Raw genomic sequence first — 18,560 nt, 5'->3', positions numbered from 1 at the left:
TTATTTTTTCAGTCCGATAATAAACAGAAAGTTGTCCTTCATCGCCTCCATCGTCTTCCTCCTCCCATGTCGCACTCTGGTGCCTGGCCAACTAGAGCTTGGCTTCATGGCTGATTTCACACGCTGAAACACATTTGCAGCAGGTAAGAGATAATGAAACATTGAAGGATGAAATGGGAATAAAGTTCAATATATGAAATTGAGAAACATCAGGAAAAGTGACTATCCTACGCATGTATTTATGAAACACTTTAAACTTGTTATGATATCAGATGTTCGTGAAAAGGTGACCAGAGCGTATCCAGCCTGACCGGCGGCTTGTAATGTAAATTCCATATGCTTCCTTGGCTCTGAAGGGAGTGAGTGAGTATGGTTTTACGCCGCTTTTGGCAATATTCCAGTAACATCACGGCGGGGGACACCAAAAATGAAATCTTCGGTGTGACGAGCGAACGCTTTAACCACTAGGCTACCCGACCGCCCCCTTAGCTCTGAAACTCGTAGAACCATTACTTATATATGTAAGAAGATAACGTTCATCATAATGACAATCTGTCAGTCCAAGAGCGGTTTATATATTTTACATATTTCTTTATGAACCAGTTGATATTCAAATTACTGAAATGACAAAACTGATAATAAAGCAAACAAGCGTAATTTTCAAGTGAGACGTTTGAAAAAACAAATTCATGATGTTAGCAAAAATTCTTTAAAACAATAATTTGTCCTGTGACTCAACCATACAAAATTAATCGGTCACTGGTCATGCAGGATGCTTTGAAAAGAAATGCGTTGTGGGATCCAAAACTGGTTTGGCTTTCCTTTCCAGAGATACAACCCCGATTTTTGTGGTCAATATCAACCCGATACCATATTCTGTCATGAACAAACATCCCTTTTTTATATCCTACATCCCTTTGTTGTTAAACTCCGCAATATCCACAGCAACATGGCGGTGGTCTCTAAATAATCGAGTCTGGACCAGACTCTATAATGATTGATATCATGAGCATCGATCTAGGCAATTGGGGTACGATGACATGCTTCATCGTCTTCACTAAGACTACCCGATCCCGTTAGTCGCTTTTAACCAATACTAACCCGGTTGCCCACCCGGTTGCCCCAGGTAAGTTATCAAATTACTGGCCTCTTGAGGTGATCCCTAAGAGATCATCATTGCAAATCTAATTTGACTGTTTGCATTGAGTACGAAGAGTTTGACTCCAGAGGTAGAATTAATCAACTGAGCAAATCACGAAATACCCACTGTTTGCTGTTTTAAACTTTGTGACAATTTTCATTCAACATCTAAACTTCCAAGTGTGTCAAGGGTTGACACATACCTGACTCAGGGATCCTTCCTTCATGAGTACTTGTATCACCATGGTAACTGGGATAGGAACGATGGTCACCAGAGCAATAAACCAGCCGACGACAACAGCGACCTTGGGGTAGTCATACTCGCCATATGTTGGCGGCTTGTAGGAAGCCAGAGTCGAAACCAAAGCAACCTGAAAGGATGTTTTGTTTGTATATTGTTTAACGCCGCACTCAGCAATATTCCAGCTATATGACGGCGGTCTGTGAAAAATCGACTCTGAACCAGACGATCCAGTTATTGACATCATATGCATCGATCCACGCATTTGGGATACGATGACATGCATCAACCAAGTCAGCGAGCCTGACCACTCGATCCCTTTAGTCGCCTCTTACGACAAGCAAAGTCGCCTTTTACGGCAAGCATGGGTTGCTGAAGACCTATTCTATCCCGCATCTTCACGGGTCCTTGAAGGATGTGGTCAGTTCATGATGACTGCCTTGATCATGAAATTGTCACACAGATAAATCAACACAACATGTGTCTGCAAGTACTGTCGAATACAGAAGCAGCCCCTTCGCCAACACCTCCATTCAACATCTTAACAAACCTGCAAATAAGAGCCACAAAACCCTTTCTATATTCATCACAAATATCTGATGAATACGATACCGACTATATCATGAGCACGTGTTTATGAACCATTATCAAATAGTGATGTACCAAGTAAATTGTACACCTGTAAAAACATTGAAACACATGATACAAGTAGAAATAGGGAATTGTATCATTTTTGTCACTTATGCGTCAAATTTGTCTACCCTAAAAAAATTGGAAACCGTTACTGAGGCCTTGAATGTTGTAACCTTGATCAGACAACTTACATGCAAGAGTCGTATGACAAAATACAAATCAAAGGATTGTACCAGTAAATGTGCAAAAGTAACTGGCAATACATGATACAGTTTTAATATTATTTTCTTCATTGAGTGGCCAAGACCTTGCCTTTCTTATGTCACGAAGTGCTGAAAGAAATAACCCTAGTTCATAAAAACCATAAAGGTTCCTCAATGTCAAAAACCTTTGCATATTAGACATGAGCCAAATTCGCTCAAAACCTTCAGTTTATTCTGATTCAGTATATTTGTGTGACTAGATGACAAATCCAACCTTTGGAAGAGGAATGTGTACATTCGTTGCCTACAGTTGTTATTGAGATATTAATGTCCTCCAACACCTACAGTTAACACAACTGGGAGGATGGTGAAGCACACTATCTTGTAGACTACAGGCAGGCGTTTCCCGATCATGGCCTCCACGTCAGATGAGAAACGTTCAGCACCTGTCAACATGCACAGGGATAAAGCGTCAACAACATATGATAATAATAATACAGAAACTGCGAGAAATGTATCTGTGTTCATTTATCATGCTTTGAAACTAAGAAAATGTATGAATTTGTAACACGCTCCAGACGATGTACAATCAGGACATAGCAATGCACGTGCCAGTACCATACCACTACTACTACTACTACTACTATTAATAATAATAATAATACTGCTACTACTACTGCTGCTGCTACTGCTGCTACTACTACTACTATTACTACCACTACTACTACCACTACTACTACTACCACTACTACTACCACTACTCCTATTAAACGGGAGGCACGAGTGGCCCGGTCGTCTAAGACGCCGCGATTCGCTGTGCAGTGTTGTGTCCCTTGGGCACGCCAGAAACCTATGATTGTGGGTTCGAATCCCGGTTCGCACCGATTATGTTTCTAGGTTTGTCAGCACCATATCCGTGCTCGTGGGTTTCACCGAAGTGGTAAACGTATGAGACCTGCATGACTTCGGGCATTCCTCTCACATTAAGCTGACACGCAACTTCCTTGAAACCGACTGGTGCATTTTGAGGTGCCAGCGTCACAGTGGCAGCAGATCATATATTGCACTAAACAGCTTAACACTGAGCTTGACGAGTGAACATACATGACAAAGGTTGTGTAAATAATTTGATTTTAAAATACCGTAACACCAGCCAACAATCACACATTCAAGAATGGCCATGACGAAACAGGCCATTGTTCCCATGTACCAGTCGACCAGCTGGAACACGTAGACTCCACCCTGGAATATGTGCAAAGTCATCTAAACTTCCCTTTATTTTTGGGCGACAGTATTATTAAATATATACACATATCATCACGCCAAAGTTTTCCAAAAATCATTCATTTATATATAACTCGAATTTTCTGAAAGCTACCAGATGGACTATTGTACAATACAGTTTTGCTTATGGGCAATTTCAGGAACTGTTATAAAAAACTCACCTGTTTCCATTATAGAAACATAAATATGAATATGAATATTTCGTTTCAAGATATTTAATGTAAATTTAGCCATTTATCTCCAGAACAAAGCGGACGTTTTGTCTTTATAAATGCCCAATGTATGCACTGGTACTGTTTGATAAGAGAAAGCTTACGTTGGTGGTAAAAACAAGGCCAGCAAGGAACATGGCCCCCATGAAGACAGCAGCGATGACAGGTCTGATGTGATACCGCCGTGGCAGAATGTCTTCTATGCAATCAATAGCTGTTTCGACGTTTCCAGCCTGTTGAAAGACACATCTCCTTTCGGTTCAGTGCAAGCAATAATAACACATTGGGGAGTTCAAATGAACTGTATTCAACTTAGCAATGAAACGTGTGCTTATTTAGTTTTAAAAAAAACATATCCTTGCTGTTTTACAGAGATATGAATATGTGAGTGAATTGTGAATAATGTTAACGCAAATCTCAGCAATATTCCAGCCACAACAGCAACATCAAGTAAATGATCGAGCCTCGTCCCAGTTAACCAGGGACTGAGGGCATAACTATCGACCCACATCATCAAGGCACGAGAGCAACCACATAGCCTGACCACTCACTTAGTCGGTTCCTACGACAAGCACGAGGTAGTGGGGACCAATAAAGCTAAAGAGGGAAATGACTATGTATTGCTTTATCAGAGTTAGCCTATCATATATTACTGTGGTTTGTTACCACTGAGTCGACGGACATCATCAGCATTGTAGTGAAGAACAGGACAGACCACAGCTGAGGTAGTGGCAGTAGTGCAACTGCTTCTGGGTAGATGATGAAGGCAATGCCAGGACCTGCATGAACAGCATACGTGATGCCAAAGACATGTAAGCGGTGTACTGGACATTCAAACTACAACACAAACCGCGAATAAAAACAACAGGGAAACCTTCACGAACATGTCTCTTAACATAATTATAATTAAATCCCTGTAATGACATTTTGATCCTGATGGAATGTATTCATTAACCAGGTTTGTTGAGCTGGTGCTTGTTGGAACAGTTCCTTCAAGGCATCAGTAAGATATTGTATTCAACCCTAAATGTGATTGGTAGTCTTCACAATCATGTCTCCAACAACCCTCATCATAAGGAGGAGAATATATGGATGTCAACTTCTTTATTATGAAGAACACAACGTTTCGGTGTATATATCAGGTGATGAAGGAGTAAGCATTTACTCCGAAACGTTGTGTTCCTCATAATAAAGAAGTTGACTTCCATATATTCTCTTCCTTATGTGAATCACGTCTAAATGCCTTTCAAAGAGCTGATAGCTTCATGATGAATCAATGTCATGACCTGTTTCGTACACTGTGAGTAACATTATTCAAAGCTATTATTCAGAGTATTACGATTTTGTCAATATACCAGGCTTATTCACCTGGAGTGATGACGTCAGCTACAGGTAGTTGTAGATCATGAGCCAGGAACCCAACTGTCGCGAAGACCACAAAGCCAGCAAATACACTCGTCAATTCGCCAATCACCGTCACGATGATAGGGTCCCTGTATTTTGAAAACTTTCTTAATTTCGTTGCATGTTTTATCACGACATGCATTACATCTATAATGATGGTATGCCCCCAGTGAAGGGAACACTTGATGATCTTGAGTGACCAAGGTTAGGATTCCATAGCAGCAATGGTCGGCAATACCCCATGGCTGTAACTAAAAGTGGCAAAGAATGGTTTGATGGTTTAACTGTGTGACCTGGCTGAATGTATGGCATCATACTTTGAAGGACGATCGTTGCTCATGGTGACAACCAAATATTTGATCAAAATTTGTATAAGATTTGTTGGCCAATTGTGGCTGATGACAAAACAATGATCATTGAATCTTTATCTTTGTGAAAAAAGGAAAGGTCACTTTTGTTTTGTTTTTACAACGTACCATGAGCTCAAAATTTGTGATGTGTAACAGTGTGATGTTAAATGCCATGATCCTTTGTCATACTGATGATTATTTTAATATATTCTCCTTCACTGAAATCTGGGGCACGGGTGGCCTAATCGTCTGACGTGGAGCAATTTATTGTGCAGGCTTGCGTCCTTTAACCATGACATGAGTTCCAAATTCCATATTTGTTCTACAACTTTGCTCGTGTGTTTCACTTCGTTGGTCACTATGTGCCTGTACGTTTCATCTCACATGTCCTGCATCATACAAAGTGAGAAGGAAATGTACCTGATAACATTTGCATGAAAACAATTGTGTCCTGCCATGGCAATAATGACACCCCAGGTTGTACCAACTGAGAAGAACACTTGAACCAGAGCTTCAAGCCACACCTGAAGAAACAGAAAGAAAGTAGAATAAGAACTGACGTATATGATTGGATTCGAACCACGGACCTTCTGATCCGAGGTCGGACGCCTTGTCCACATGACCAAAGAGGTTAACCCCTGTTATCAAGCTGACAAGGTACAAGTGGGTCATCTGTGGGATGACCCCACGCCCTGCTACATACTTTCCCGTCAACAGAAGGCCGCATAGTGTGGCACTGAGACGTATTTTGCCCACGTCAGGCTGGGCCAATTTAGTGGCCATAAACTTCCGGTGATGGGGTTCGAAAAACGGACTTTCTGATCCGACGTCGGAAGCCTTGTCCACATTCTACTTCCAAGTATCCGTGATTGCCTGTTAGTAGTGAATGTTTTCAACCATTTCCACAAACAGATTATATCTAAAATGCCTCAACCACACTAAACAGTGGTTAAGCATTAATTTATGCCAGGAAATTCCACATGACTATTGACCTCATTCGATGTTATTTACTTCACTTTAGCATGCACTTTCTGTATATCTGTCAGAGAAATAGTAAAACAAATGCTTTCAAATATTTAAATTGAAAGATTGATCTAACATTTCATGAAACAAATGAAAGCATGCATCGTAGAATCGTGACCTCCGCACACCTGAGGATGCTGAAGGAGGGTGAAATCTGGAGTGAGATAGAAGAGAATCCCATCCACAGCACCCGGCATCATGCACGACCTCACCAGCAACACCAGCAGTAGGACGTATGGCATCAACGCTGTTACATACAACACCTGTTGGCAGTTACAAATAAAGACATATCATGATGAGTGCTTGATCGGACAAATGACTGATAAGCTGCATACCTGAACTACAAAGATTTAGACAGTGACATTGGTAAAGACGGTTGATAAAAAATTAACATACATGAGTGATGCAAGGAAAGATGCAGTCGATTCTACATTTCACTATACATATTTATGTTCCAAAGTCACATTTACTTCACGAAAAAGGTAGGGGTCATCAGTATTTGGAGGAATACGTTTTTTAAAGTGAAGAGCACAAAATTTCATTACAAAAATGTCCCAAAACATATTCATGATCCCTGACTTTTGTTGTTCAGAATATCCAAATAGACAGTAAATCCAAATCAAACTAAAACTTCAAGCTGTTACCATGTGCTGTCATCAAGATTAATGTTAAGCCGGTATACACTGTGCCCAAATACCAGATAATGGTTCTTCAAAGATGGAAGACTAATGATCACAAACTGGCAGAGTGAGTATGTTCACCGTTAAAATGTAACATACAAGATAAAGGGGCATATCTGTCGAGCCTCGTATACCACATTTCACTTGAATAAAATATCTGCCTTATTCGAGCAAATTGTTTACCCAATACAACAGACATGGTCCTATTCATGGTTGGATCGTCATCACTGCTGAAAAAGGACTGAATTTCTAGAATATTTATGCATTTAGAGAGCAGACGTTTACAAAGATGCTGCTGACAATCTGGTAACAAGGAAGACCAGTTAAAACATTTGTTTCCAAATTAATTGGATTTTGTTTTGAAAATAATAGTCCATGCGTATGACACAAAAGACAATCACAAACTGTACAACATGTGTTGTTACCTTCCCGAACGATTTGATTCCCTTTACGATACAAAGGAATATGGCAACACACGTGATTAACCAGCAGATGACGAGATGAGCTTGCATGGAGCCGAGGTCTTCTATCCCTGACGAAACACCTAGAGCTTTATACCTGGAGAATAATGACACATACATCATTGTCTGGATAACTGTGCTGTTGAAATGCTTTATCATTGAATATTCAAACGTCAAATTGGAAAGGAATTACAACAATATGAATGACGTATAACAGAATTATACTAATTCAGAAGAACAAACACAACAAATAAAATATATCAAGAATTCAAAAGATGTGCTGGATAAATAATTCCACCTCCACACATACATAAAAGGAAAAGGTGATGACATAAGTTGTTTCCCACAATTACAGACTGATTCTGCCGACCCAAAATTAAACAAAAGCTGAACAAAGCATTTCACAACAACCATAGAGTCTGTCAAACTCTATTAATGCAGATTCGTGGATGCACGCTGTCACAATAACTTAAATGAATGCATTACTGTACTGTAAGTTACAACTTTGAATATTGCCATTTCTACTTTATTAGATCAAAAGACCAACCTTAAGTGACTGTATTTCAAGTAATGTGAAAGAAAGCACAGCTGTAGACGTTACCAGTTTTGACAACCACGAGCACAGATATTGGGGATAAGGTGTATTCGTATATATTATTCAGTGGATCAACCGGTGGACGCAGCTTAGCACAGCGAAACACGTCGCCTTCGACCACTGTGCTGTCCAGTCCTGATTTGAGTGATGTCAACGCCTTTTTTGTAAAAACGCATGATGTTCTTATTCATGTTCTTATTCATTCAGATTAATTGTCGAAGACTTTCAACTGATGGAGGATTAAGTGCATTCCCAGAAAGATGTGTTCATAGTCTAATTATCCTGTTTGCATTCTGGTCGCATTCATGATGCTGTAAACGCTACCTACTGAGAATCGGTTGGTAACAATGTGTTACAAGGCAGGTTGTATATTATGGTATCCCGACTGCCTGGACACATGCTCATGCAGTCAGCATATTTTGTAACCTGGGCCCTAAGATGATTGTAACGTCCAAACTTTAACATAGGTTTACGGTAGTCTTAGCGCTATGATTGCTTTGTGCAAGTGGGCCCTGGTCCAGACTCGATACCTTATGTGATATAGCTGCAATATTTCTATGCGCGGCATTAAACAAACATTATTTCACTCACTCGTTTCTTAACGCTTTAATCATTTCAGTACAAAAAGGAATATTTGCGCTCCATTGTACGATTCCGACTAAATCATAAGCCTGATTTGACGAATCACTAACTTAAAACATGGTCAGTATTTAGTGAGTATCAGCTCCCTTTCTGCCTGAATGTGTGTATTATAATATAGGGCAAGCATTGCATGAACATGGATTCATGTCCTGCCTGAATGTACATAATATTGTAAATATACTCACTGAAAAAACTGTTCAGTTGAGGTATGATCAAACGCATTTGATACCCTTTCGGTTGTGTTAATATTCTTATAACCAATTCCGTCATGTCGATATTCTGTAGTGTTGATGGCTTGAACAGGTTTTAACTGTGCATACATGGAGCTGTTTCGTCGTGTGTCTCCTACAGCAATACATCGCGGTGTGTTCCATGAGTTGCCACAGGTTGTCCAGGGCAGGACTGTGGAGAAGGAGTTGTAGATGTAGTAGAGGGTCCAGGCAAACACCACGCCGTAGCAGGGGATGACCATGCACGAAATTGACAGGATGCAGGCGCCAATACCTAGAAATGTGGAATGTGAAACTGTAACGTAAAATATCACAGACGGATTGTTGAGTTGATCAGTGATATACTGTCCCATGATGCATGACACTTCTTATGGATAACAACTTACGACGCTTCAGTGCTACCTCTTGGCCCTTCATCAGGAAATAACTATTAAACATCGTTACAAGGAATACAAGAATTTCTTATCCACAAAAGGTGTCATGTATTCATGTTCTTCCAACTTCTAACTTCCAACTACCTTTCAAAGACTTCTTTGTCCATTAATACCTTGGTTCAGAAGTTGCCCAGATGATTTTCCTGAATAATGCAATTTTTGAGAATATCAATAATTTATTCTTAACATATTACACAAATTAGGTAAATCAGGAAGTTAATGTTTCCGAACTTGACCACGTTTCAAATAAGAGCACACGCTCTTGGACTAAAATGACCACAACGTCGTTTCTTCTAGATGCTATTCAACGCTTCATTTTGTCCTAGAATTATTGGCGCTTTATAAATAGGTTAAACATTGTCAAAGAAGAAGACAAATCGTCCAGACGCACGCTTACAACTTTCAGACTGACATTAGGGGCCGACTATTTGATAGTCTGCGAGAGGTTGGAGGATCTGTTCCAGTAAATTCCGGAAAGAAAACAACGTGTCTCCCCACCGCTCCAGATTGTTTAGTTGTGTCTTGAAGCAGTAACTGAATCGCAATTTGCCCAAAACAAAACTCCAGCACCAGAATATTGATACCTTGTCACTTGTCACACTTGTTCTGTCAGATGACAGCAGATTTCCTACATGGGGAGGGTAATGAAAAAAGCCTGATTTGTAGAGAGAAACATGTGCATTTTGCGTAATATAGTCCTAAGGATACTGCTCACTCGTTTCAATGAATATTTATGAGAAGCAAACAATTGACTCGTATGTATGCATATGCTCTAGATTGTGATTTCATCAGTTTTCGACGTTTCCTTTGAATACATAGTTGCATTTCGGAGAATAATACATCAAATACATTACTCTTTTCATACCGTTTAGTAGCTACATAAATTTTGTATATTATGTATCGGAATCGCCTTTTCTCGTTCTCGTGTCAGAAAGGTTTCTAAATGTGTTTCGTGCGTGTGGTTATCGCTATATCCCATAAATCATAACACTATAAAAAAGTACATATGAAACAGAAAGTGTAATACCGCCATACACCAAGGCCGTTTGGATTTGAATGCACGGTTGCAGCAATTCAGTGTGAAGAGTTGCGTCCCTTAGATGCGCCAGAAACCTATGATCGTGGGTTCGAATCGCAGATTCACTCTGATTATGTTTCTAGGTTTCTTAGCACCATGTTTGTGGGTCATAAACAAGTTGTAATATATTTCCGTTCTGGGGCCAGATCTTACATTAGTAGTCACAAAAGCCTTATCCAAGATGTAGGAGTGTCATTACCTTTCATGAGCGGACATATTGCCCAAACCTTGATGGGGCCTTTGCCAGAAAACTGACCGATGGCAACCTCCAGGATGAAGAGAGGGATAGCTATCAGTGTAGTAGAGATGACATAAGGAATCAGGAACGCTCCTGTGTAGAAATAGGGATACAAAAGCTTACAAAAAATTAATAAATTGCCATATTTAATTTGTAATTGAGGTGAGAGAAGCATCACGGACATATCCATGTTAAAAGCTGTGATATAACAGCTGGTTAAATATTAAGTGAGTCTCATGTTACGATAGCTTGCATTCTACATATTACATTCAGATGGAATACAAACATGGAATGCTTATGATATGGCTATCATGATGTTTATGATCGAACGAGTAGGTTTTTACGCCGTTTAAGCATGCCTCCAGCACCACGGCGAAGGGACAAAAGAAATCTGAACTAGTGGTAGCTTTATGATAAACTTATGTAGCGCACATGGGAAACTGCATATGATGCAGCCATCACTTGAAAGGAACAATCCAAATGATGACCTGATACCTACCACCTCCATTCTTTTGACAAACATACGGGAACCTCAACAGGTTGCCAAGTCCCACTGAGAAGCCAAGAACAGCAATGATCGACTGGAATCTGTTTGACCATTGAGGTTTCGTCACATTCCCGTTTTCGAGATTTGGATTTGTGTTTTCTGCCTGTAAAGATATTGCATTGGGACATCTTACTGAAGTTTGTTAGAATGAGTATGGTTTTAGCTGCTTTCAACAATATTCTAGCCACATCTCAGCGGGGACACCTAAAATGTAGCTATTACCTCATGTAAGGAATCGAACTCGGGCTATACTCATGACGAGCAAACGCTTGATCAGAGACGGGTCTGTGTGTACAGCTAGACTATTTCACATTGGAAAAAGTTTTTAATATCTTGTACCAAGCATTGTATGTTGAACATGATGCTATACCTCGCAGTTAGTTTTATCATATGTTTCATTTTCAATTGAAAATACCTTGAGTATTAAAACAATGAACTGTACTGGCGCTTAGTCAGTACTCAACCATACTTTTCTTCTTTCAAAATATAATTTAATTTAAAACTTTCAAAATTAAAAAAGATAATAATTTCGCATAATACACAACTGCTGATGGGTATCCTAGATATCTTATCTTTAAACAGAACTAATTTGTGCTTATTTCAGCACAAATGTACATTTCAAACATGACAGAGGTCATGTGGTTTCAACTTCATTTCCTACCACAGTGATTCATTGGGCCAATTTATTTTTACACAATATTACCATAGATTACTTTTTACATAATCAAATTTAACAACAGTTCTTTCAATTTCCAATGACATAAAAAAACTGGGCATATTCTATTGTGCCCCTCAGTCTATATATCTATAGAACCACGAACGCCTAACGTGACCACGTTATACAAAGTATGCAACATGATCTGCACTGCAGAAAGTAAGTAGCATCTTACTGTGTCACTGTAGACAACGGTGGACAAACTCGTCTCTTCCGTTTCAATGTCCATACCTCTTGCGAAAGGGTCATCTACAGACAAAGACGGACATCATAATACTTAATACTTATCTCTGTAGGCAAAATATGGTTGGTGAAACATAAATTTGCTTTTGTTTATAGGCGTTTGTGAGTAATATGATAGCCTAAGTATTATGTATAAATTATTATGTAATGTTCAGTATCTCGGCGAAGGTACTGAATAGATGTCCTGAATCAATACATTCCCTTTCAGTTAGCACTGTTCGCAAGACGGAAATAGGATGCACTATTGATTTTCCGTATCAGTATACATGCAAACCAACTGAGCTGAGCATAATTCATATGACTTGATACTGTCGTGACACCGACTATTTCAATATTATATGTACCTTGGGTAATCTACAGATGGTTGAGTTATGCTACATGGATTCAAAGATTATTGAAACAATAAACTACGTTTATAACGAACATGCTTATAACGGATATAACGAATTGTTTTTGGTCCCTTCCATTTGCTGTATATATGCTGTAAATATGCTTATAACGAACTACGGTTATAACGAACTAAATTTAGTGGTCCCTTTGAGTTCGTTATAACTGTAGTTTACTGTAGTTAGTAACCATTAGACAATAACCCATGTAAGTTACACATTCTTAAATACACCGCCTGGGAGGAAAGGAAACCCACATACCCAGTTTGTAAACCCGAACACTCGACTTCTATCGCCAGTTGAAACACCAAAGTGAATACGTCAGGTGTGAATTACCTCCCCTCTCTGTTGCACACGACAAACAAACTGAAACTTGAAAAAAATCTTCATAAAGATCAAACACAATTTAGTATTCCACTGTTCAATTCATTCTTACCTTGTCAGGAAAGGTGACATGACTACCTTGCTAACCATGCGTTCACTGAGGCCATTGTGATATTGCTATTGATCAACTTGAACCATGAACAACTTGAAAAAGACTAACGCAGGTTTTGAAATGCTGTCCATAATATTACACAACTGACACCTTTCGCATTTGCCAAATAGTTTCCAACAACTTTTGGAGACAAACGTCAAATCAAAATCCATGTCTATTTCATAACGATCAAGCTGCTTCACAGCTTGTGCATAATTATTACAAGCTGGTATACATATTCTATTTGTCATTCGAGCCGCGTGTATCAGACGTCGCACGAAGGAACGGTATTTTCCCAAAGTAATAATGCCTGGTAATGAACGCGTAATCTGAGTAACTTCTTTTTGTGACATTTAGAAGCTGCAATGAAGAACAGGGGATTTAGTTCCATGGATATGTAACTTCTTTTTTACAATGACTGCGACGTAGATACCAACACAGTTATCAAGCAAGTGATTTGATGTCTCAGTCATTGTTTAACTAAGTTGTGTATCTCTCTTGTGTAATCTGAGGTCCATATGACAAAGCTTGAAATATATGTATAATTTGACAGCCAAGTATACACACATTTACACGGGTCTAAAATTAAACCACAATTCAAGTAGCATGCATATAAATTACGAAAGGGGGCACGGGTGGCCCGGTCGTCTGAGGCGCCGCGATTCGCTGTGCAGGGTTGTGTCACTTGGGCACGCAAGAAGCCTATGATTGTGGGTTCGAATCCCTGTTCGCCCCGATTATGTTTCTAGGTTTGTCAGCACCATACCCGTGCTCGTGGGTTTCACCGAAGTGGTAAACGTCTGAAACCTGCATCACTTCGGGCTTCCTCCCACATTAAGCTGACACGCCGCGATATAACTGGAATACTGTTAAAAGCTGCGTTAAACCAAACTCACTCACTCATAAATTACGAAAGTATGTAAATAAGATAATTCGTTTCATGTTTTTGTTATACAGCGTGCATTAATAGTTATTCGCTCCTAAAATGCATTGACATAAGTAGCATTTGAAGATTGCAATTATTATATTAAAATTTAATATAGTATACATTCACGAGATGAGGTCTTTAATAACACATGTCAGTGCATCGACCAATACCACATGTGGTTGTGTCTTTTGTGTACGGTGGATATTTGTCAACCCGAATTTTATTGAGGCATAACATTTAATTGCTATCAGTTTTAGGAGTGGCTTGGAGGTAGAAAAGTGTTTTGCGCTTCCTTTTTTCAATGTTGTTTACGTAAAATTTAATTCCTGTCGCATGTAGATATTATTATCTAATATTCTTGCTTCCCTCATCATAGAAAAACAACATTTTTTCCAAATTCTTCATTATAACTGCGCACTCGGTTCGAATAACAGCTCGATATCGCATGAAATATGAATGTCACTTATTTGTCAGCTTCGCCGCTGAGTTAAACAAGAAGAAGGTGGCCGGAAATCACGGCGCTACACGGGCTTGAACTCAGCAAACGTTTCGTCCTGCATATCTCGTTCGCCTTCATCGAGGATTTTGTTCAAAGTAACTTTAACTGGGTAGTTGAACAAAGGATTCAAACATCACAGTGAGGGGTTCATCAATAACCTTAAAAGGGCTTATGTTGTGATTATACTCTCACTTACAATGACCAGTTTGCCAGGTTATCTTGACATGTACCGTTATATGATGGGTCTCTTATATGAATGAATTGGCAGACAGAGGGTCTAATATTCAGCGCTCCAAATGTGTAAGCAATATATTTAATTTCCTTTACTTTAGTATTTTGGTGGACACTACGGTTTTCTATGATTAAATATGATTATTCAATATACCATATAAATATAACTTATATTGAAACAATCATGAAGACAAAAAGAATTTCGTATTGGTATTTAAATAACCCACGGATATGCACAATCCGTTAATGAAACAAACATTCAGTTTCAAATGTTATGGTAAGTTTGCAATTAAAATTCAAATAAATGTAAAATCTGATGAATTATTTTTAAAAAACACGTCAGTCTGTTGCAGACTGGTGTATCATATATATCTTTGTATAATTATTTGAAAAACACGTCAGTTTGTTGCAGACCTATGCTATTTGTCTACATGGTAATTATTCTACTTCCAGCATTGTGCGATCATTTCCCACATGCATGTCGACTGATCCTATCAATGTGAACTGAATAAAATATAAATGAACAAATAAGATTATTTTTTTTCTCTGAGATGTTCTCTGTGTCTGACCCAGCTGACAAGTAATGTCCATAATTATTAACGAGTGCACATTAGAATCAAAACGCTATACAAGCAACTGTCCACAGTTGCCAAGTTCTGCAATAGAAAAGGCAGAATCCATAACAGAAAATTAGTTTGTTTCTACTCGCCCAATCAGCCTCTCAACATGAATGCTATGGCTTGTGTTTCTCCTATTTCCTCATCTGAAAATTGACCACAGTAACCAGGGAAGGGGATTTCTGAGACTAACTCTCTTTTCACGCATAGTAGTAGCAATAGTAAAGCCTTTGTCTGCCACCACACTATCACCAGGGTGAACAAGATCAAGAATACCTGACAACTTTGTAATCTCAACATCAAAGATAACACATGTAAACAAACTTGATACAAATGTCACAGCACCATGAGGGACTATCCCAATTTGGCCTTTGGGTGTGCAGCTTGGTTTGTACTGAGAATAAAACATAGACTTTATTGATAACGATCAAATAGTTATAATGCCAGGTGTTCACGAAACGAAACGGAACCCGTCAAAAGCATATGCAAGGGCAAGTCAAGTTCAATTGCAAAAACACGGGAACATGGGGTGCAATTAAAAATAGGGAATGTTTGTCACTGAAGCGTCAAATTTGGAAATGTTCCCTACATGTCCACACCATAAAATCTTTTGGAAACCTTTTCTGTGGCCTTAAATGTTGTTACCCTGATCAAACAACCTGTCAGTCGCTCAACATTGAGGTGATCAATCAAGAATTGGTTCGCTCGGAGTCAGTTTCTATGTGTCTGAGTGGGGGTAGTTGATGAAAGTTGAGAGACGTCCAGACCTAGGGACATCATCATGGCTTGTTCTCCCAGCCTTAAACATAGCTGCCTAACATTTAACAGTGGAACAGCAAGGGCACTTTCCCCATACACTTGTGAGTGAGCGAGTGAGTATGACTTTACGCCGCTTTTAGCAATAGTCGAGCAATATCACGGTGGCGGACACCAGAAATGGGCCTTCACACTTTGTTCCCATGCGTGGAATCGAACCCTGGTCTTCGGCGTGACGACCGAACGCTTTTACCACTAGGCTACCCCACCAGCCCCACACACTTGTGACATGCGGTTTGTAATTTCTTGGTGAGTTCTTTTCTCTAAGTAAAAAACTTGATGACTGCTTTCTACTCGTTCGTTTCTTTCTTTTTGTGTCCATTTGGACCCCTATCACGTTAAACTGGCTGTCACTAATATACAAACTGCCTCAACAGACCAAATAGGACGATGGAAATAGTTGAGTGGGAGTTATATCTTGAAGTTTAATATTAGACGCAGAAATCGCCGATTTGATTCTGATTCCGATCGGTGGAACAAGAAATGATTCCTTCTTGTAAATATCTTCGCAGAGAGGATAAAAAGCTGGATTTGACTTAGTAGAATATTATTTGGTGATGTATTGTATGGATTCTTTCAGACGGTGTTGTTTCAGGGATGGCTCATCCGCCTCCACGTACAGAATATGAATAGGAGAAGTCCCAAAGGCTCAAATGCAAGTGGTCTAAGGCACTGCAATTCGCTGTTCAGAATTACGTCCATTGGGCACGCAAGAAACCTATGATTGTGGGTTCGAATCCCGGTTCGCCCCAAATTATGTTTCTAGGTTTGTCAGCACCTTTGAAACCTTTGACAGACTATTGATGTTAATATTGAATAAGTTGAATATACAATACTGCCCTATTGGACACCCTGATCCTGATTAAAATGGTCAGACAGGGTGGAACCCACTCAGGCTTGAAATTGTCTGTCTGCTAAAAACTGTGATATAACGACCCCTAAAGCCAAAATCATGTGAATCCATGAAAAAGCCATGCTTCCAGGTAGTATCTTAGGCTTTCCCAAGATCGAAAAATATTGACACTAAGTGTTGTTTGAAGACAAAAGCATTTTCACAAAGGATTCTTATCGTACTAAATGATCAATAGTACTTCTATGTTTATGGAAACAACATTAAATATATGTAATAAGATTATTGGTTCCCAAATAACAAACTTGTCTATTATTCACCATTCGTTCCATGGCGGTACTTTGTTGAATCTGTATGATCCTGGCCAGGTTTGGGTATTGGGACTACAATGGCATTTTGCCACAAAGGAGGAAAATTCCCTGAAGTCCATATGTGGACAAATATATTTAAAGACTAAAGATAATGATTCAGACAAATGCTTCAATACATCATCACCTGATGCAGTATCATGAGCTTTCTCAAGACCGGTTTATATAGTTCATACAATGAAAAAACTTCATTATAATCTTCATCGTTATTAGATGCAAAACTTACTTTTTGTCTTTTCCTGTTGATTCTGATATCTCTGAAACACAGTGACATTATGATGAAGAATTTTTGGCAAGAGTGTCACCAATTTTATTTGCTATGTCAGATTTATCGGATATCAATATGTCACCATCTTTACGGTGGTGTATAGAAGAGTCTGAACCTTTGCCTTTAATATTTTTACCAAGTTCCACACATTAGATATGGCGTGCGTGAATTAATTGTGGAGACATAGTTCCTCCATGATTGCCGCTTATTTTGCTAAGCACGCCGTGCCTTGGCACTAGTAATTTTAACATTATTCAAGTTACGAACTGTAGGTTTCAGCTTTCTTTTCTACACTTTCTTGATTGAGTGCATTCATTGTCAAACCATGGGTTACGAATATAAGGATTTAAAGAGGGCTTGGGAATTGTTTGATCAGCAATTTCATTTAGATGGGATCTGGTACATTTCTGAAAATGTAACGTCTTACTTTTTCAGCACATAATATTTCATAAAAGATCAAATGGCCTTCGTAAAAGTCCACCGTGAAGAAGTTGGGTCATCATCCGGGTTTACAGCTTCTAGGACAGTAGACCTGCAACAAAGGTCATCATGCACAGACCATTCGAATTCTTTGTAAACATCTGAATCTGTGAGGGACAGATCAAGGACAGATTAAGTTCCAGTGGCAGGGTGTAAATACACATAAATTATCATCAGAAATATAATCTTCAATGACTTTCCCCTTATTGTTGGTTCGTGTACTTCCCTATAGAGGGCTATGCCCATTTACATCACCCATGATGTTGCAGAGCTTAGGAAGCTGATATAT

General features: G+C 39.1%; 1 protein-coding gene across 1 annotated transcript; it reads right to left on the bottom strand.

Moving 5' to 3' along the window:
* Positions 1-13,114, bottom strand: LOC125371629 (sodium- and chloride-dependent glycine transporter 2-like). Its single transcript, XM_048398712.1, has 15 exons — positions 13,001-13,114; positions 12,286-12,359; positions 11,348-11,498; positions 10,810-10,941; positions 9,054-9,372; positions 7,596-7,728; positions 6,619-6,753; positions 5,888-5,991; positions 5,082-5,206; positions 4,380-4,492; positions 3,818-3,946; positions 3,360-3,459; positions 2,563-2,663; positions 1,344-1,511; positions 1-123 (listed from the first exon to the last, which is right to left on the bottom strand). Exons 2-15 carry the CDS (start codon positions 12,337-12,339, stop codon positions 1-3), a joined length of 1,887 nt encoding a protein of 628 aa, XP_048254669.1. The 5' UTR covers positions 12,340-12,359; positions 13,001-13,114.
* Between the last annotated feature and the right edge of the window lie 5,446 nt (positions 13,115-18,560).

The sequence above is a fragment of the Haliotis rufescens genome, unplaced genomic scaffold (genome assembly GCF_023055435.1).
Source record: "Haliotis rufescens isolate VD_foot unplaced genomic scaffold, xgHalRufe1.0.p SCAF_19, whole genome shotgun sequence".
Lineage (NCBI taxonomy): Eukaryota > Metazoa > Mollusca > Gastropoda > Lepetellida > Haliotidae > Haliotis > Haliotis rufescens.
The sequence above is the reverse complement of the archived record's forward strand: the minus strand, read 5'-3'. Positions and strand labels throughout refer to the sequence as shown.

Coding starts and splice junctions, on each gene's coding strand:
- LOC125371629 (XM_048398712.1), bottom strand. CDS start 12,339: ATGGACATTGAAACGGAAGAGACGAGTTTGTCCACCGTTGTCTACAGT. Junction 6,754..7,595: donor GAATCAAATCGTTCGGGAAG/GTAACAACACAT, acceptor AACTGCCAACAG/GTGTTGTATGTAACAGCGTT. Junction 3,947..4,379: donor TGATGTCCGTCGACTCAGTG/GTAACAAACCAC, acceptor GTCTTTCAACAG/GCTGGAAACGTCGAAACAGC.